Raw genomic sequence first — 15,038 nt, 5'->3', positions numbered from 1 at the left:
CTCAGTTGGTAGAGTGTTTGCCTTGCAAGCACAAGGTCCTGGGTTCAAATCCCCAGCACCGCAAAAATAAATAAATAAATAAATAAATAAATAAATAAATAAGAAAACAGACCAAAGCAGATCTAGAACAGATGAGCCAAAGACTGAATCAGCTTACTGATATGGAAAATTATGATCCTTTGCCTGGTTTCCAAATCTGCATCTGTTCGTCAGTCATTTATCAATATCATGATACACTGGGCAAAGAGGCACCCCCAGACAGTTCAGAAGCTAGTGTACAGCAGGCCTCAGTTGACACTTATCCCAGAGAACTTATCCCAGCATGTTTCCACCCGTGTTAAAGAGGGAGCATATAAAACCCAGGTGACAAGTGGAGTCCTTTGAAAGTCTGTCTCAAAGTATATCCAGTGGATCCTCTGACACATCTTGCAGTCATTTCTGTGATGTGTGAATGCATAATTTGAAAGGACAGACTTAACAGCTGGCAGAACACTCACACTAATACCCTGTCACATGGAATTAGAGCCATCGTGGGTGGGAACAACCAAATGGAAGTCCCAGAGGCTGCCCCCACACTCAAAGGCCACATCTCAGGTGAAAAGGCAGAGACAAGGGCCATCCTTAAATACTTAAGGGACGCAGGGGTGATGCACTCCATCGTATGACCATTTAATTCCCAGGCATTTCCCAGATCCCTCGAAAAATGAGATGGGCCACTGTCATTGTGGGAACCACTGTAAACATAAACGGCAAGAGCCGTGTTGGCAGCAGCTATGGCAGATGTGGCATCTCCACCAGAACAGATAAACACAACCCCTATACGTGATATGTCACATTGACCCCATGAAAATCTATTTTCAATTCCTATCAGGAAGAAGAATCAGAAGCTGTTCTCATTTAGCTGGAAGAGACAACAGGACATGTTCAAGGTCTTGCCTGGATCCACGTTCACCTTCCTAACCCTCTGTCACAATATAATCCAAAGGAACTTTGATCATCTAAATATCTGTGGAGCCTTACAGCAGTTCACTAATTGATGTCACCATGTTTATCAGATATAGTAAACAAGAAGTGGCAAGTATCCTAGTGACCCTGGTAAGGCACATGTACACCAAAAGTAGGAACATAGGATTACTCTTCAGTTTTTATGGACTCAGTGGTCTAGGGCAAACTTGTAGCTTCCTCTGCTAAGAAAGAGGTCCAGGGCTTGGTAAGATCTTTGGGATTTGGAATCAACACTCAGAGATACTCCCTTGACCCCTCCATCAAGTGAATCAGGAAGGTGCTAGAAGGATAGGTTCAGGCTCTGGCACAAGCACCTCTGCTGACTAGGTTATATGACCTGGGGACCCCACAGTGCCGTAAGTACCCATGGTAGAAGGACATCATGTGGCATCTCTGAAAAGTCCCAACAAGAGAATTTTGGTGCACAATTCTAGGACATTTTTCCTATGGATCAAAATAGAAAATATTTAAGGTTCTTCAGGCTAAGAGGCAAAATCAAGGATACCGTATAGGTACTGAAATAACATTTCTAAAACATAAAAGCTATTCTTCTCCTATATGCCATATAACAACAGTCAAAGGCCCAGATTTGCTCATAGTTTACAGACTCCTGTTATGGAGCAGAAGAGAACTGTCAACTATTTAAAAACTCATTCTTGACATACTACTGGCTCATGAGCATCAAGTTTCTCTGCAATCAGAATTGCCCATCATGAACTGGCTAATTTCAAACCTACCATGACAAAAATTTGGGCAAGCCAAAAAGCAATTAATTGAAAAATGGATTGTGTAGAGGGAAATGGGGTGGGAGATGATGGACCAAGACATTATTACCCTATGTACATGTATGATTATATGAATGGTGTGGATCTACATTGTGTATAACCATAGAAATGAAAAGTTGTACCCCATTTGTGGACAATGAATCAAAATGCAGCTTGTAAAAGTAAAAAATAAATTAATTAATTTAAAAAAAAAAACAAAAGAAGAACGGAAATGGTACATTTGAGACTGACTTGGCCTCAGATGGTTCAGAGGGTACAAATAAGTTATCTGAATAGTTATCCACACCCCCAGATCACTCTGCATCTGTTTTTCCTTTCTGGAACTGGAGATTGAACTCAGGGGCACTTTACCACTGAGTCACATCCCCAGTCCTTTTTACATCTTATTGCAAGACAGTTGCTGAGGCTGGCCTCGAATTTGCCATCCTCCTGCCTCAGCCTCCCAAGTTGCTGGAATTACAGGTGTGCACCTCTGTGCCCAGCAGATCACCCACATCTATTGCACCTACATCTCTCCCTTGGCTCACCCCAATGGCCTTATTGGAGGTGCCTGTGACTAGCCCACAGAGGAGGAAAAGCCTAGACCTGGATCACAAATGTATAGGCTTGATATGTTAATAAAAAACTGAAAACAGACTGTTGCCAAAATATGGCCTCACGTGAGGTGGCCCTGAGTGACAATGGTGAGTAGCCATTCTTCCAGTGGACAGAGTTTCGAGTAGTATAGCCAGTCATCAACTTGGTATAGAGGGATAATTGGCTGGGGGATACACAGGATCCTGGGCAGTGACAGTAGCATGCCTGATTGTTCAAGGACTTCTGGCGAAGAGGCAAGTGGATAGATCTACAGAGGGGTGCAAAGCTGTGGATCCTTGTGTTCCACATCAGTGCCCACCAGAGAGCATCCACCACAGAAGAGGCACTGCCCAACCAGGATGCTTCATTCAATGAAGGTCATCAGACTCTGATTTCAGCTACTCCATACTTAAGCCACAGACCTACAGATACAGTGACAAAGACGACAGTGGCAGAGACAGAGGTTATATGTGGGCCCGACAGCTATTCTGGCTACCCAGAAGCAGAGACCTACTTCAAGCCCTTAACAGGCTACCACCCCTGGGAGAGATTGACAAGCTACTTGCTGGTAAGGGATTATATCAGACACCTTCCACCCCAGGGGCCACTGAATTGTCCCTGTGGGGACTGATGCATATTCTAAGTATAAGTTGGTCCTTCTTCCTCACAGTGCCTCAGTCAGTACCAGTCGAGGGCTTACAGAGACACACTCATGACTTCCCCCGTGCTTTACATCATAAGACCCATGACACATGAACTCACACCAAAACACCCACTTTATAATGAGGGACCCGCAGCAATGAGCGCATGACCACAGGGTCCATATATCCTATCATACACCACATCACCTGAAACTGCAGGTCTGATAGAAGGTTGGAATCAAAGATGCAGCTAAGGTGCTAACTCAGAGAGTTACCTTGGGGTAACTCACCTGGGGGTAAGTTGCATGGACTTTGAAGCAATGGCCATTGTATGATGGCCTGGAACACAGGGATCCAGGAAGGGAAGCACGGAAATGGAGGTAGCCGGCATCACCGTCCCTCACAGAGGCCCACCTGAGGAATTTGTTTTCTGTCCCTACAATCTTAGCCTGTACTAGACTAGAAATCCTGCTTCAGAGGGTGGGTGTAATGCTTCCACTAAATCTAAAGGTACAGGATTGGGGGGTAGCTCATTGGTGGAGCACTTGCCTAGCATATGTGAGGCCCTGGGTCCAGTCCCCAGCTAAACAATTAAAGTTACAACTGCTGCCTGGCCATGATTGGGGTCTTAATGCCAGCAGAGCAGCAGGCAAAGAAAGGTCAATGACTGCCAGAGGTTACTGTCTCTGTTTATCATGAGGAGCTAAGATTGCTACCTCATGAGGGACAGGTAGGACCATGTTTACAACTTAGAGGAACCACTGGAGTGCCTCTTGGTTCTACCAGCCTTGAAATAATCACAAACTGGCAAGTGTGGCAACCTGGCCTGGCAAGGGCACAGTAAGCGAGGGCTCAGACCTCTCAGGAATGAAGTTCTAGGTCACCCCACCAGGAAAGCAACCTAGACCAGCTGAAGGGCTGGCCAAGGATAAGGAGAATACAGAAGAAGTAGCAGAGGAAGGAGATGACAAATATCAGTTAGGGCTTGGGGACCAATTGCAACAGTGATGACCAAATTCATACCTTTCACCTCTGATTGTCTTTTTTGCTGTTGCTGTTTTTCTTTAAGATACTTGACCAAGCCAGGTGCCCATCCCTGTAATCCCAGCAACTCAGGAGGCTGAGGCAGGAGGATCACAAATTGAAAGCCGGCCTCGGCAACATAGCGAGGACCTAAACAACTTAATGAGAACTTGTCTCAAAAAAAAAAAAAAAAAAGGGCTAGTGATGTGGCTCAATGGTTAAGTTCCCCTGGGTTCAATCCCTAGTACCAAAAAAAAAAAAAAAAAAAAAAAAAGATACTGTGACCAGGCACCATCTTAAAGAAGCAATGCCAAGCCAGAGTGAAGTCCACATGAAGTTCACGTTCACCTTAGCAGAACCAGGAGTAGCCTGCAGCAGACCCTGTCGATGCCCGTATCCTGGCTGGACACCCACCATTGCAGCACACGCTGGCCAGGTCTTCTTATAGCACCAGGTACTCCCTGCTGAGGCTCTTCCCTTGCTATAGGAGCACAGCCAGTGACAGTGCTAAGACCCCAGGGGCAACCCTTGGCCAGTGATGAGTGGGAGCTGGAGGAGCCGTGTCCCAGCTCCCTCACTCCTCAGTGGGATAACTGAGACGATTCTCTGTGTGAGTCACAGCTAACAAGCACATGCCTTTCCTGGGGACTGTGCTAACACACAGATGCTGATTCTACAGACCTGGGGTGAGTCTGCCGCTGTTTTTTTGTTTTGTTTTGTTTTGTTTGTTTTTAAGACAGGGTCTTGCTAAATTGCTGAGAGCTTCACTAAGTTGCTGAGTGCTGAGGCTGGCCTTGAACTTGTAATCCTCCTCCCACCACTCCTGACAAGATTTTGCCTTTCTGATAAACTCTCAGGTAACAGTGATGTGGGTTCACCGGCCACAATTTCGAATTGTGAGAGGCTACACGTTCTCCTCAAGTTCCAAGAAGTCTGAGAGTCATTGCCTATATAACCCCGCTTTCATTCATTTCCTCCTATTCTCACTTCCCCACTCCCCCAAAGAGTACTTCCTGGGACCACCTTCCAAATAAGCTACTTATTTGGTTCTCAAACCCTGTTCCAGGCCTGCTTCTGGGGAACCTCAGCCTAAGACAGAAGCCAGGTAGGGCACAGGTACAGGGTCCCTGGAGCAGAAAGAATCAGGGAAGGTGGCCTGCCCCAGCATGGGCTCCAAGGACTGGGTTCAACCCCAGCACACCACCAGCTGTTAGACCCTGGCTTGGAAGGTCACTGAACCTGCGTAGGCCTCCGTTTCACCAACTGACAAATGTTTATCACAGCCCCCCATGCCACAGTGGTTGCTGGTGTGTCCTTGTGTTTATTGGAAGTCCTTGGCATGTCACTGAGCGTTAGAGTTCATCCTCTCTCCACAGTTTTGCTCACGCACGCACACCAGGCTCCCTGAGAAAGATGATGGGAGGCTGGTCAGGTAGCACACGGGTTCTTTATTTCCTGCTCCGGCACATACACAGGCTGACAAGCAACGAGACTGAGAAGCGTGGTGGGAGGCAGGACAGGCCCGCCTGGGATCCTGAGCGCCAGACCCCAGCTGTTTATAAGCAGGAGGGCAGGAAAGGGCAGAACAACCAGAACAAAGAAACAAGGGGCACCAAAGAAGGACCTCAGGAGAGAGGCCCTGGGCCTGGGGCAGGGAGCCTGGACACTCACAGCCACAGGTGGTGGCAGAGCAGGGGTGACACATCGCTGGCTAGAGGGACCCTCACCCACCCACACACAGGCACACTTCTGGTTACACACAGTAATAAGGACTGAGAAGAAAGGATGAAGGACGGAAGAAGAGTCAGGTCCCTAAACGTCAACAAGGACTTGGGGACCACCTTTAATTCGGGGGTCAAGGAATGAAGAGCATGCTGTTAGGAGGGTACTCCCAACAACTGCCTGCATTTGGGATCTGAACCTCTGTCCCCAACTCGGTCCCACCCATCTCAGAGCTGGGTCTGGCAGGGGGCCAGCTTCCCCCGGGCTTCCTTCACCCCCAGGGCCACCACAGGATCCAGGCCCAGCAGCCACAGCTTTTGCACCAGCTGCAGAACAAGGGCTGGAGTTCCTTCAGCCTGTCCCAGAAAAGGGCTTGATAGGCTGGTGACAGACATGGGAACCCATTTCAGCAGAGTAGAAGGAGGGCCTGGGGTGGGTGGGACTCAGCCAGGCAGCAGAAGGAGGGGACTCTACAGGCTGCTGGGAAACAGCAAAGCCCGGGAGAGAAGAGAGTGGATGTGAACCGGGGGGCTGACCACCACCAGCCCGGCGTGGGCAGCAGGTAGGGTCTGGTCAGCTGTATTAGAAAACAGAAAGCCACCGTGGAGAGTTATGCCATCACAGAAGTCACGAATCAGTTTGCAAACTGCACAACCCTCCACAGTGGCCCTGCTGAGGTCAATCCTGTTCTGCCCACTGATGGTCAAAGGGCCATCAGAGGGGTGGCAGACCAGATAGAGGAAGGCTGCCAACAAGTTACAAACAGGGTTGACCCACCAGGACAAGTGGGGCACCGGAGCCACATCTGAGGGGAACGTGGGACCAGGAAAGATGCTGTGTAAGTGAACTCAGATCTCCATTGCGCATAGCAGGGACTGGGCTCAGAGCGACTCCTAGCTGCATGACCTTCAACAAGTCACTTTAGTTCTCTGACTCTCAGTTTCCTCACCTAACAAACAGGGACAATAACGCCTACCTACAGGGGTGTGAGCATTAAAGGAGCTAACACAGGTGCCCGACGTGCTGAGTGTCATAGGCCACCATCAATCTCACTGAGAACTCCTTACAGCTGGGCCCGGAAGGCCCTCACTGAGCAGGTGTAGCTCCCCAAATGTGGGCTTTCTAACTGGGGAGAGGGGACCCTGACCCACCCACCATCCTGCAGGTATCCCAGCCCACCTCCAGACTCACCCAGGGAACTTCTCCAACTATAGCCCTGGCTGGTGGAGGCCTTCATCTCAATGACCTAGGTGGCCCCAGAAGGCCCCTCTTCCTCCCAGGCCCTGGGAGGGTGGCTGGCCCTGTCCTCCTCCAGCCTCGAGTCCTGGGTGGGCAGCCTGGGCCGCTACTGCACAATCACGCCCCCATGTTTGTTTCGGCCTGCTATTACAGGCCTCTGGGGAGCCTTGGGGATGGAGGGGGTGGGATGGAGGATGCGGAGGGGTGGGCAGATAGGAAGCTGAGGAGCACTGGGGGATACAGTCCCAGCCCTGACCCCCAGTCCAGCCTGCAGGAGGAAAGTGGGTGGAAAGCTGAATTTCTAAGCAGATTCCACAAAATGAGCATCAGGGCCACAGTCCCCCTTGAGAGAGACCTGAGGTGCCTATGCAAATGATACGCAAAGTCCATGCAAATCAGCACGCTGGGTGGGACCAGGATGGGGTAAGTGAGCACTTGGAGGCTCACCTACCCTCACCTCTCATCGGCTTGACGATCTGCAGCTTGTCCGGCTGGTGGCAGGGAGGCCCTCGCGGGAGCACTCACTTTTCTGGCGCATCTTCTGCCTCAGCTGCCGCCTGTAATGGGCATCTTGCCAGTTGGCCAGTTGCTGGAGGACATACTTCATGTCCAGGTGAGAAGGGCCCAGGCCACTGGCCTCCAGGGCTGAGGTCACCACATTCATCCGTGTGGCCTCATCCAGCTCAGGCTCCACCTCCTCCCAAGCCTCAGTCTCCTCGGACACCAGCTCGGCCTCTTCCGTCAGTCCTTCCTCAGCTGGCCCCACCTCCTCCGTGGCCCCCAGCTCCTCCTCAGGCACCAACTCCTCTGCAGGCTCGAAGTCTTCCGGTGGCATGAGATTCTCTGCAGGCAGCAGGCCCTGCTCAGCCTCGAAATCCTGCTCCTGCTCTCGCGCCTCCCTGTAGCGAGGATCATATCTGCACAAGGAGACATAGTGATATAGTTCCACATGCCGCCAGCTGCTCCTCCACTCTCCCTGGACTCTCCCATCAATGGGGCTGAGGAGCAAAGTCCAATCAGCAGGCCCACCCCACTCCTCTGAGCTCTCCTGTCCCCACCCTGGCCTACCCAGAAACTGAGGGTTCCTCCCCAGTTCTGTCCCAGCCAGGGAAGAGGGGAGCTGGGAACTAGCTTCAAGGCCCCAGAAGAAAAACCACCGACTCTGCTTTGGCCCTACCTTCTCCTATATCCCCTACCCTGCTGCAAGGAAGTAATCAGCAGGGATATTTCACCTTCACAGCCCACCCCACAGCTAGTTGCCATAGGAACATCCATTGTAGAAAGGCTCAGACAGGTCAAGTAATTTGCCCAAGGACTCGTGGTAAAGGGACCAAGCAGGGACTGAGTCCCAAAAGGTCCTATCCCAGACCATTTGCCTCTCAGTTCCTGGTCAGATGAAGGGAAGGCTTTGGTCCCCACTCAGAGCAACCTTAAATCAGACAGCCACCTGGGGGGCAAGACTTGAGGGAAAAGGGGGCCACTCCTTTCCAGAACAACTCTCAGTCCAGTGGGCCCAGAGAACAGAGCCTTCCCTAGAGTCATAGGGTTGCAGAAGCAGCTGCAGGTGGCTACCTGGCTGCTGGCAGGTAAGGGCAGGTGATGGGGGATGGCCAGCTTACCCCAGGTTTGATGTCTCCCCTGCAGGCATCCCATAATTCCTTAACAGAGAAAAGGACCCTCAGCATACTGAGGCGATGGAAACTGAAACTGCAAAGTCCCTGGGGCCCAGTCATGCCAAAAAATCCCTGGGACAACTGATGCATCCAAGACTGTGTGGACAGAGGAGGGGGCTGGGTGGCACAGGGAGGCAGGAGGGCACTATAGAAAGCACGCCAGGGCAGAGCATGCAGGCTCAGGGAAAGCTCAGTGAGCCAGGGCAAGTGTGGCCAGGCCAGGGTCTGGGGTCCCAGCAACACACCTTTCCATAAAATATGCAGGGTCCGAGATGATCCTCCTTAGAGACGTTCTGAGCTCCTCAGCCAGGGTCTCTGGGAGACTTGGAATTGCCTCCTATGGTGGAGATGGGAGACGTTGGCAGAGGACAACCCCCAGTAAGGGACACAGAAAGGGACTGAGAGCAGAGGCACAGGGCATATGGAGGGAAAAGGGAGGGCAGCTAAGGAGAGTCCTCACCAGAGGCACACTGTACGTATAGTGGGTGACAGAGCCAGGGGGCGCTGCAGGGTGTTGGCGGAGGGTCTTCACCTCCGCCGGGCACTCGAACAGTACGCCTCCACAATCCGCATACTTCTCCCGCAGGTCCTGCAGCTGAGAGCCCACCCAGAAGCTCTGCTGGGACCCAGATGTGTCCAGCCCAGCACTCTTGCCAGCCTTGCCCCAGGCCGAGAGGCAAGAGGTCCGAGTTCCAGACCCGAATAACAGCATGCAGGGTCACCCTGGGCAGGTCCTTGCACCCCGCTCCATCCAGACCTCAAGGGACCTGCCAGTTGGGTCAGACAGGGGAAGGAGCAAAAAGGGACAAGACTCAGCCCTGCCTGAAAGCTGTTGGTCCTTTTGGGACAGTCAGGCAACTGCCAAGGCCTCAGGTCCCCACTTTGGGACAGTGTCTCTCAAGGGCAGGTGGGAGTGTGGGGCACCTCACCTCTTCCTGGGGGTGCACGTGGATTCCCTTCTCCGAGGCCAGCTGATGCTGCAGCTTCTCGGTCTCAGCCCCATACTGCAAGAACCCAGAGCCCGTGAGCCCCACCAAGGCCTCCCACTCCAGGCACACGCACCCCACCCCACTCCACCAGGTACATCAGGGAGGGTTTGGCAGCCCTTGACGTATAAGGTAGGGGAGTCAGGTGGCCGGGGAGTCTGTGAAAGGGCCTCGATGCCCTCCTTGGACAGTGAGCAGGCACAATGTGTGCTTCTCTGGCATCTCCACCAACTCTGACACCCACACAGAGAAGGATGTTGGGCCTCGTGGAGGCCAGAGCTGCATGAGGTGGGGACAGGGAGAAGAAGGCTAGGATCCCATGGCCTGGACAGGTTGGGGGGATCCCCACACCCCAACTCACCGACTGGCAGCGCTGCTGCAGCTTCGCAATCTGGGCCTGCAGCTGGGTAATCTCCTTCTGCTGCCGTTCATAGTTCTCCAGTCTGAGCACCAGCACCTCTGACAGCTCAGCCATCTGCTGGCTGGCCTCGGCTGGGGAGGGAGCTCAGGTCAGCCCCGGCTCCCTTGTGCCTGTCTGTGCCCGCCTCTCAGCTACCGTGGAGGGCCAAGGGGTCCTATAGGGCTTGACCAAGGGGTCCCACAGGGTTTGGCTTTCCTCACTCAGGTCTTGTCAAGAAATGTTTATGACAGTGACAGGGACACCAGGGTACATGGTCAACAAGACCTGGTCCCAGCCCGCACGGAGCTCAAGTCTAGTGGGGAGACATAATATGGGCTAAAACAGAACCAATGTCAAGGGCACATGGGGAGAGGGCACAGCTGTGCACCCCACCCAGCCTTGCAAGGTCTGAGAATGGTTCTGGGAAGAAAGAACCATGCTGAGACCACAGGGCAGGTAAGGCTCCACCAGGCCAAGAAGGGGATAAACAAGTCCAAGCAGAAAGTAGAAAGGCCAAGCCAATCGTTGGACAGTGGGAGGGGTGTGTTCAGGGCAATGGGGTCATCCTTTGGGCAATGGGGTCATCCTTTGGTCAATGGGAAGTTATTTGGGGGTTTTAGACAGAGAGGTGATGTGGTCAGATTTTAGAAAACGAATTTGGGCCACACGCCTCTAATCCCAGTAGCTAGGGAGACTGAGGCAGGAGGATTGCAAGTTCAAAGCCAGCCTCAGCAATTTAAGGAGGCCCTAAGCAACTAAGCAAGACTCTGTCTGAAAGTTAATAATAATAATAATAAAGAGGTTCGGTGGTTAAGCCCCCTGGGTTCAATCCCTGGAATTGAAGAAAACTCATTTGGGCTAGATGCGGAAGGGCAGGAGTGTCCTGGGCTAGATGTAGCCAGAATCAAGAGGAGGAAAGAGACTTGAGCCCTTCCTAGAAGGTAGAAGCAACAGAACTTGGGAACCTGAGGGGCCACTCTCAGGAAGCTGTGAAACCCAGGGAGAAGGAAGGCCAGGCTTGGGGTGAGAGGACAGCATGAGCTCAGGCATTGTTCTTACATCTTGAGCTCCTTGGGAGCAAACGCTGGGCCTGCTCATCTGCATAAACATGGCACCTAGGATGGCCCCTCACCAACACATGATGCTGAACTAGCTCAGCCCTGGGTCAGCTCCCAGCTCCCTCCCTGCTCCCCTAAATAACAAAGGAAACAGGCTTCAGGACCCCTGTGACTTTGGCATATTCTTTACAATTTGCACAAAGCATTCATCAACTCTCTTGATTTTTCACAAACCCTGGGGAGATCAGCCTGGTAGTGGGGGATCATTAATCCCCATTCTAAAGATGAAGGTTCTGAGAGATCAAGGAACTTGTCCAAGCGTACACAGCTAGGAAGTCCCAGAAGTGGGATTTGAACTCCATACTCCGTATTCCAAATCCCAGCCTTCCTCCCTCCACTCCTTAAGACAGCCCCCTACCCGAGTTACAACATCACATACAAAACTGCTCCACACATTCCAGAATGAGCATCTGCTCCTCATCCTCCAGGGTGTCCAGCTGAGAGGCCTGGAGAGAGGGAGAGAGGAAGGGGCAGGGCCATCATCACCCACTGCCCGGGGTGTGCCCTCCTCCCAGGTCTTCACCTCCTCTCTCAGCTGGTCGTTCTCCTCCTCCAGCATCCTCAGCTTCTGCTGCAGGGCTTCCAGCTGTGGGCAGTGGTGCAGCGACTCCTCCTGAGGGGTCCTGGGGAAGAAGCAATGAGAGTCAGGGTACAAGGGAGTGGGGTTCCCAGTTTCCATCTCACCCAGGGCTTTACACACCAGGGCTAAGAGTGTGGTCTCATGAGTCAGCAACCCTGCTAGCAGGCACAATGCCTGAGATCCCCTTTACAAACGCACAAAGAGGCTCAGAGAAGGGAACTCCCAGGTGCGAGGGCAAGACACTCACGGCTTGCGGGCATCATAGGGATGGTCATGCTGCCGATCTTCCTGTCCTTCATGTTCCTCTGGTTCCTCCTCTTCCTCCTCCTCTTCCTCCTCCCCTTCCTCCTCCTCTTCTTCATCTTCATCCTCATCCTCATCCTCATCATCAGAGTCTGAGTAGAGCTGAAGGAGGTCATCCCGCAGGTTCACCTGATGTCTGAGGTGTAAAATCTGGCAGGAGGAGGCGGGCCACACGGGTCAGGGAGTAGACAGGCACACAGCAGCAGGTGCTGACATGAGAAGGGTGTAGACAGATCCCTACCCTCTCCTCCCCTGCCAGTTACCTCCTCCCTGGCTGAGCCCAGCATGGCTTCCAGCTTGCTATTCTCCTCCATCAAAACACTGTTCTGTTTCACCAGGGACTGGCCGATGCGAGCTGCTGTATTCAGGTCCCGCTCTCTCTGCAGAGGGACCACCACCCATAGAATATAACTTCCAAGTTTCTGGGCCCTCCCAGAGTTGGAAGAAATTAGGGGTACAAAGGGATCAGCAGGAGGCTGGCCACTAGGAGAAACCCTTCCCATTCCCTAGTTCTCCAGGTACCCAATCCCTATGGGGCCTGACTCAGTTGCCCCTTATGGAAAAAAGAGGCCCTAGCTACACGCTTTCCAGAAGAGGGACCCTCAGCTTGGGCCCCAAAGAGGGAGCCAGGCAGGAAACAGACAAGATCCAAACCCATACCACGAATGGGGTAGAATTAAAATGGGCGCCAGGCTAAGGTCTGGAGCTGGTTCCGGTGGGGACGGCGGTACCCACCTCCTCCAGCAAATATAACATCACTTTGATGTCTTCTTGGGTGATCTTCTTGACTGGAGGTGGGTTAGGACAGAGAGCTGCAGAAGGTGTGGGGGGAGAAAAGCCCCACAGGGTCAGGCAAGTAGCATACGCCATCCACAGCCCACTGATCCCCTCAACACCAAGGGTCATGGAGTGAAAAGACGGAGCTCCCTTCCTGCCCCCAACATCCTCCCACACCTGGTTCTCAGGACTTCCTTTGCTGCTCTCACGACCCACAAGAATGCCCCCCCCCTCTCTCTCTTTCCTTTTTCCTTTGGGGAGTGTGAGTGCAGTGAGGGGATCACTTTTCTCCGGGTTCCGGAACTGGGTTGTCAGGACACCTGGGTCCCTGGCACTTGGGAGAATGGAGGAAGCTAGGGGAAGCACAGCAGCAGACTGACTCATCACCCCTTACCCAGCAAGCGACTTAGCCAGCTCACCAGAGCTTCGTGGGTCATAAAAATACGCAGTCGCCCACCCCGCACCTGTTGCGTGTGCAGAGGAGAGGACGAAGAGACTTGTCCAGTACTGATTCAGGGGGCACCCAAGCCTCTAGAACCAACGCAGAGGTCTGCCCCAGCCCAGAAGAGGATGGGAGAGAAGAAAGAGGCAGAAGCCCAAAGCCCCGCCCACTCCCCCGGCAGAGGAAGGCGCAACCAGGACCCAGGCGGCCAGAAGTGGCCAAAACCTCCTGGCTCCACCCGCCCACCTCTCCATCGCTTGAGAGCCCCGCGGGGCAGCGCAAGCTCAGAGCGCGCCGGGCAGCGCCCTCCGCAGCCCCCGCCTCTCTCCTGGCACTGCGGTAGACGGGGAGGGGGCACTGAGAGTGCGCAGATCTGCCGCAGCAACAGGCGCGAAGAGGGGGCGGGGGAGAGCGCTGGCCCTGAACCTGACGCACTGACAAAAACCAGAGAACCACAAAGAGAGGAGATGAGGAAGGGGCGACCAAACAAGGCACTGCAGAAAGTGACATCGCGGAGGGGAGATGGAGGGATGAGACAGTACCAGAGAGGGCGAGGCGCCCGGGCCCGACAGGAGCCCTCCTCCCTGGAGCTATCCTAGTCCCACCCGCTCCGGGATCCCAGAGACCCAGGTTACCTTCCTCCAGCTCTCGAATAAATGCGGCGCGCTCAGGGCCCGACACCCCAGGACGCCTGCCAATGTAGGCGGCAGGGGTCTTCCAGATGCTCGCCGCCTTTCCAGTCCCCAGGCCAGTAGCCCTGGGACCAAAGGGCCCTTGGAATACGAAGCGGGTCCACGGCGCATCCGAGTTATCAGGCACAGACTGACCAGACGGGCGCTGGGCTCCCGCCTTGGCTCCAGCCTGGGAAGCCGGGCGAGATCCGGGTTGGGATCCCGAGGCTGCTCGGGAACCTGCTCCCGGTCCAGCGCCGGATGCCTGCGTGGGGACGGGCTCCGGCTCTGGAGCAGGACTGGCTACCGGCGGGGGCGCGGGGGCGACTGCTACTGGGTCCCCGGAACCGGGCCCGGAACCGGACCCCGGCCCATCCCCAGTGCAGCCCTGTCCCTGCTCTTTGGGGCGCATCTTGAGTCCGCAGTCCTCTGCCGCAGCGGAGCCTTTATAACCTGTGCCCGGAGCGGGCGCCCCCGGGCCGTACCACGAGTGGAGAAGGGGGTAGCCAAGGAGCAACTAGTGGTGCCCGGGACTCAGGATCTAGCAGGAAAGGAACACGTTGTGAAGAAATAGAGAGAACAAATAGAGGAAGAGAAAGGAAAGGAGTTGGCTATGCGTCCAGCGGGTTCCGCTGGTTCGGGTTCACAGTGAAGGATTTCTCCTCCCCTTTCCATCTCCGCAGAATGGTTTCGCCCAAAGCCGCCGCTTCGGAAGGACTAGGGTACCCGGACTTGCGGGTCCCAGTTAGGCGAACCCCCACCCCTCGCTTTCACCCCCGGAGCTGCCGGTTGCCCTCTCTGGTGTGGCAGCCGCCAACTCAACGTTGTAAGTACAGGCCGGGGAGACCTGTGAGTTAGCGAAGTAGGTATCACATCTTCCCGGGTTGACTGTGCTATAAATTCAAACTCCAGTACCAATTTCAACGTGCTACCCCACCTGGCGCGTCACACACTGATCCCCTCGCTCACTCCCCCTTGTTTGCCACTCGACATCTGCGCTCCCTCGTTCTGTACCCCCAACCCTTATTCTCTTTGCTCACCACTTGCCTTCCTGACCACCTGTTCTGCTGGGGAGAGCCCGCTTAAATGTCTCTCTG

At 53.8% G+C, this 15,038-nt stretch overlaps 1 protein-coding gene across 3 annotated transcripts; it reads right to left on the bottom strand.

The window, feature by feature from the left end:
* Window positions 1–5,464: 5,464 nt before the first annotated feature.
* Window positions 5,465–14,353, bottom strand: Hap1 (huntingtin associated protein 1). Of its 3 annotated transcripts, XM_047545251.1 has the most exons (12): window positions 13,906–14,353; window positions 12,787–12,863; window positions 12,315–12,431; window positions 11,996–12,201; window positions 11,692–11,791; window positions 11,548–11,614; window positions 10,012–10,142; window positions 9,594–9,668; window positions 9,125–9,259; window positions 8,910–9,001; window positions 8,611–8,649; window positions 5,465–7,908 (listed from the first exon to the last, which is right to left on the bottom strand). In XM_047545251.1, exons 1-12 carry the CDS (start codon window positions 14,351–14,353, stop codon window positions 7,452–7,454), a joined length of 1,944 nt encoding a protein of 647 aa, XP_047401207.1. In that variant the 3' UTR covers window positions 5,465–7,451. The 3 variants fall into 3 exon arrangements, with proteins under 3 accessions (XP_047401207.1, XP_047401208.1, XP_047401209.1); XM_047545252.1 differs by lacking the exon at window positions 8,611–8,649; XM_047545253.1 differs by lacking the exon at window positions 9,125–9,259.
* Window positions 14,354–15,038: the final 685 nt, after the last annotated feature.

The sequence above is a fragment of the Sciurus carolinensis genome, chromosome 3, assembly GCF_902686445.1.
Source record: "Sciurus carolinensis chromosome 3, mSciCar1.2, whole genome shotgun sequence".
NCBI classification, from domain to species: Eukaryota; Metazoa; Chordata; class Mammalia; order Rodentia; family Sciuridae; genus Sciurus; species Sciurus carolinensis.
The sequence above is the reverse complement of the archived record's forward strand: the minus strand, read 5'-3'. Positions and strand labels throughout refer to the sequence as shown.

Excerpts from the sequence above, each read along its gene's own strand:
- Hap1 (XM_047545251.1), bottom strand. The coding sequence starts at position 14,353 with ATGCGCCCCAAAGAGCAGGGACAGGGCTGCACTGGGGATGGGCCGGGG. Across the intron at positions 12,864-13,905 it reads TATTCGAGAGCTGGAGGAAG|CTCTCTGTCCTAACCCACCT; the intron begins GTAACCTGGGTC and ends CACCTTCTGCAG. Across the intron at positions 10,143-11,547 it reads GGAATGTGTGGAGCAGTTTT|CCGAGGCCAGCCAGCAGATG; the intron begins GTATGTGATGTT and ends CTCCCTCCCCAG.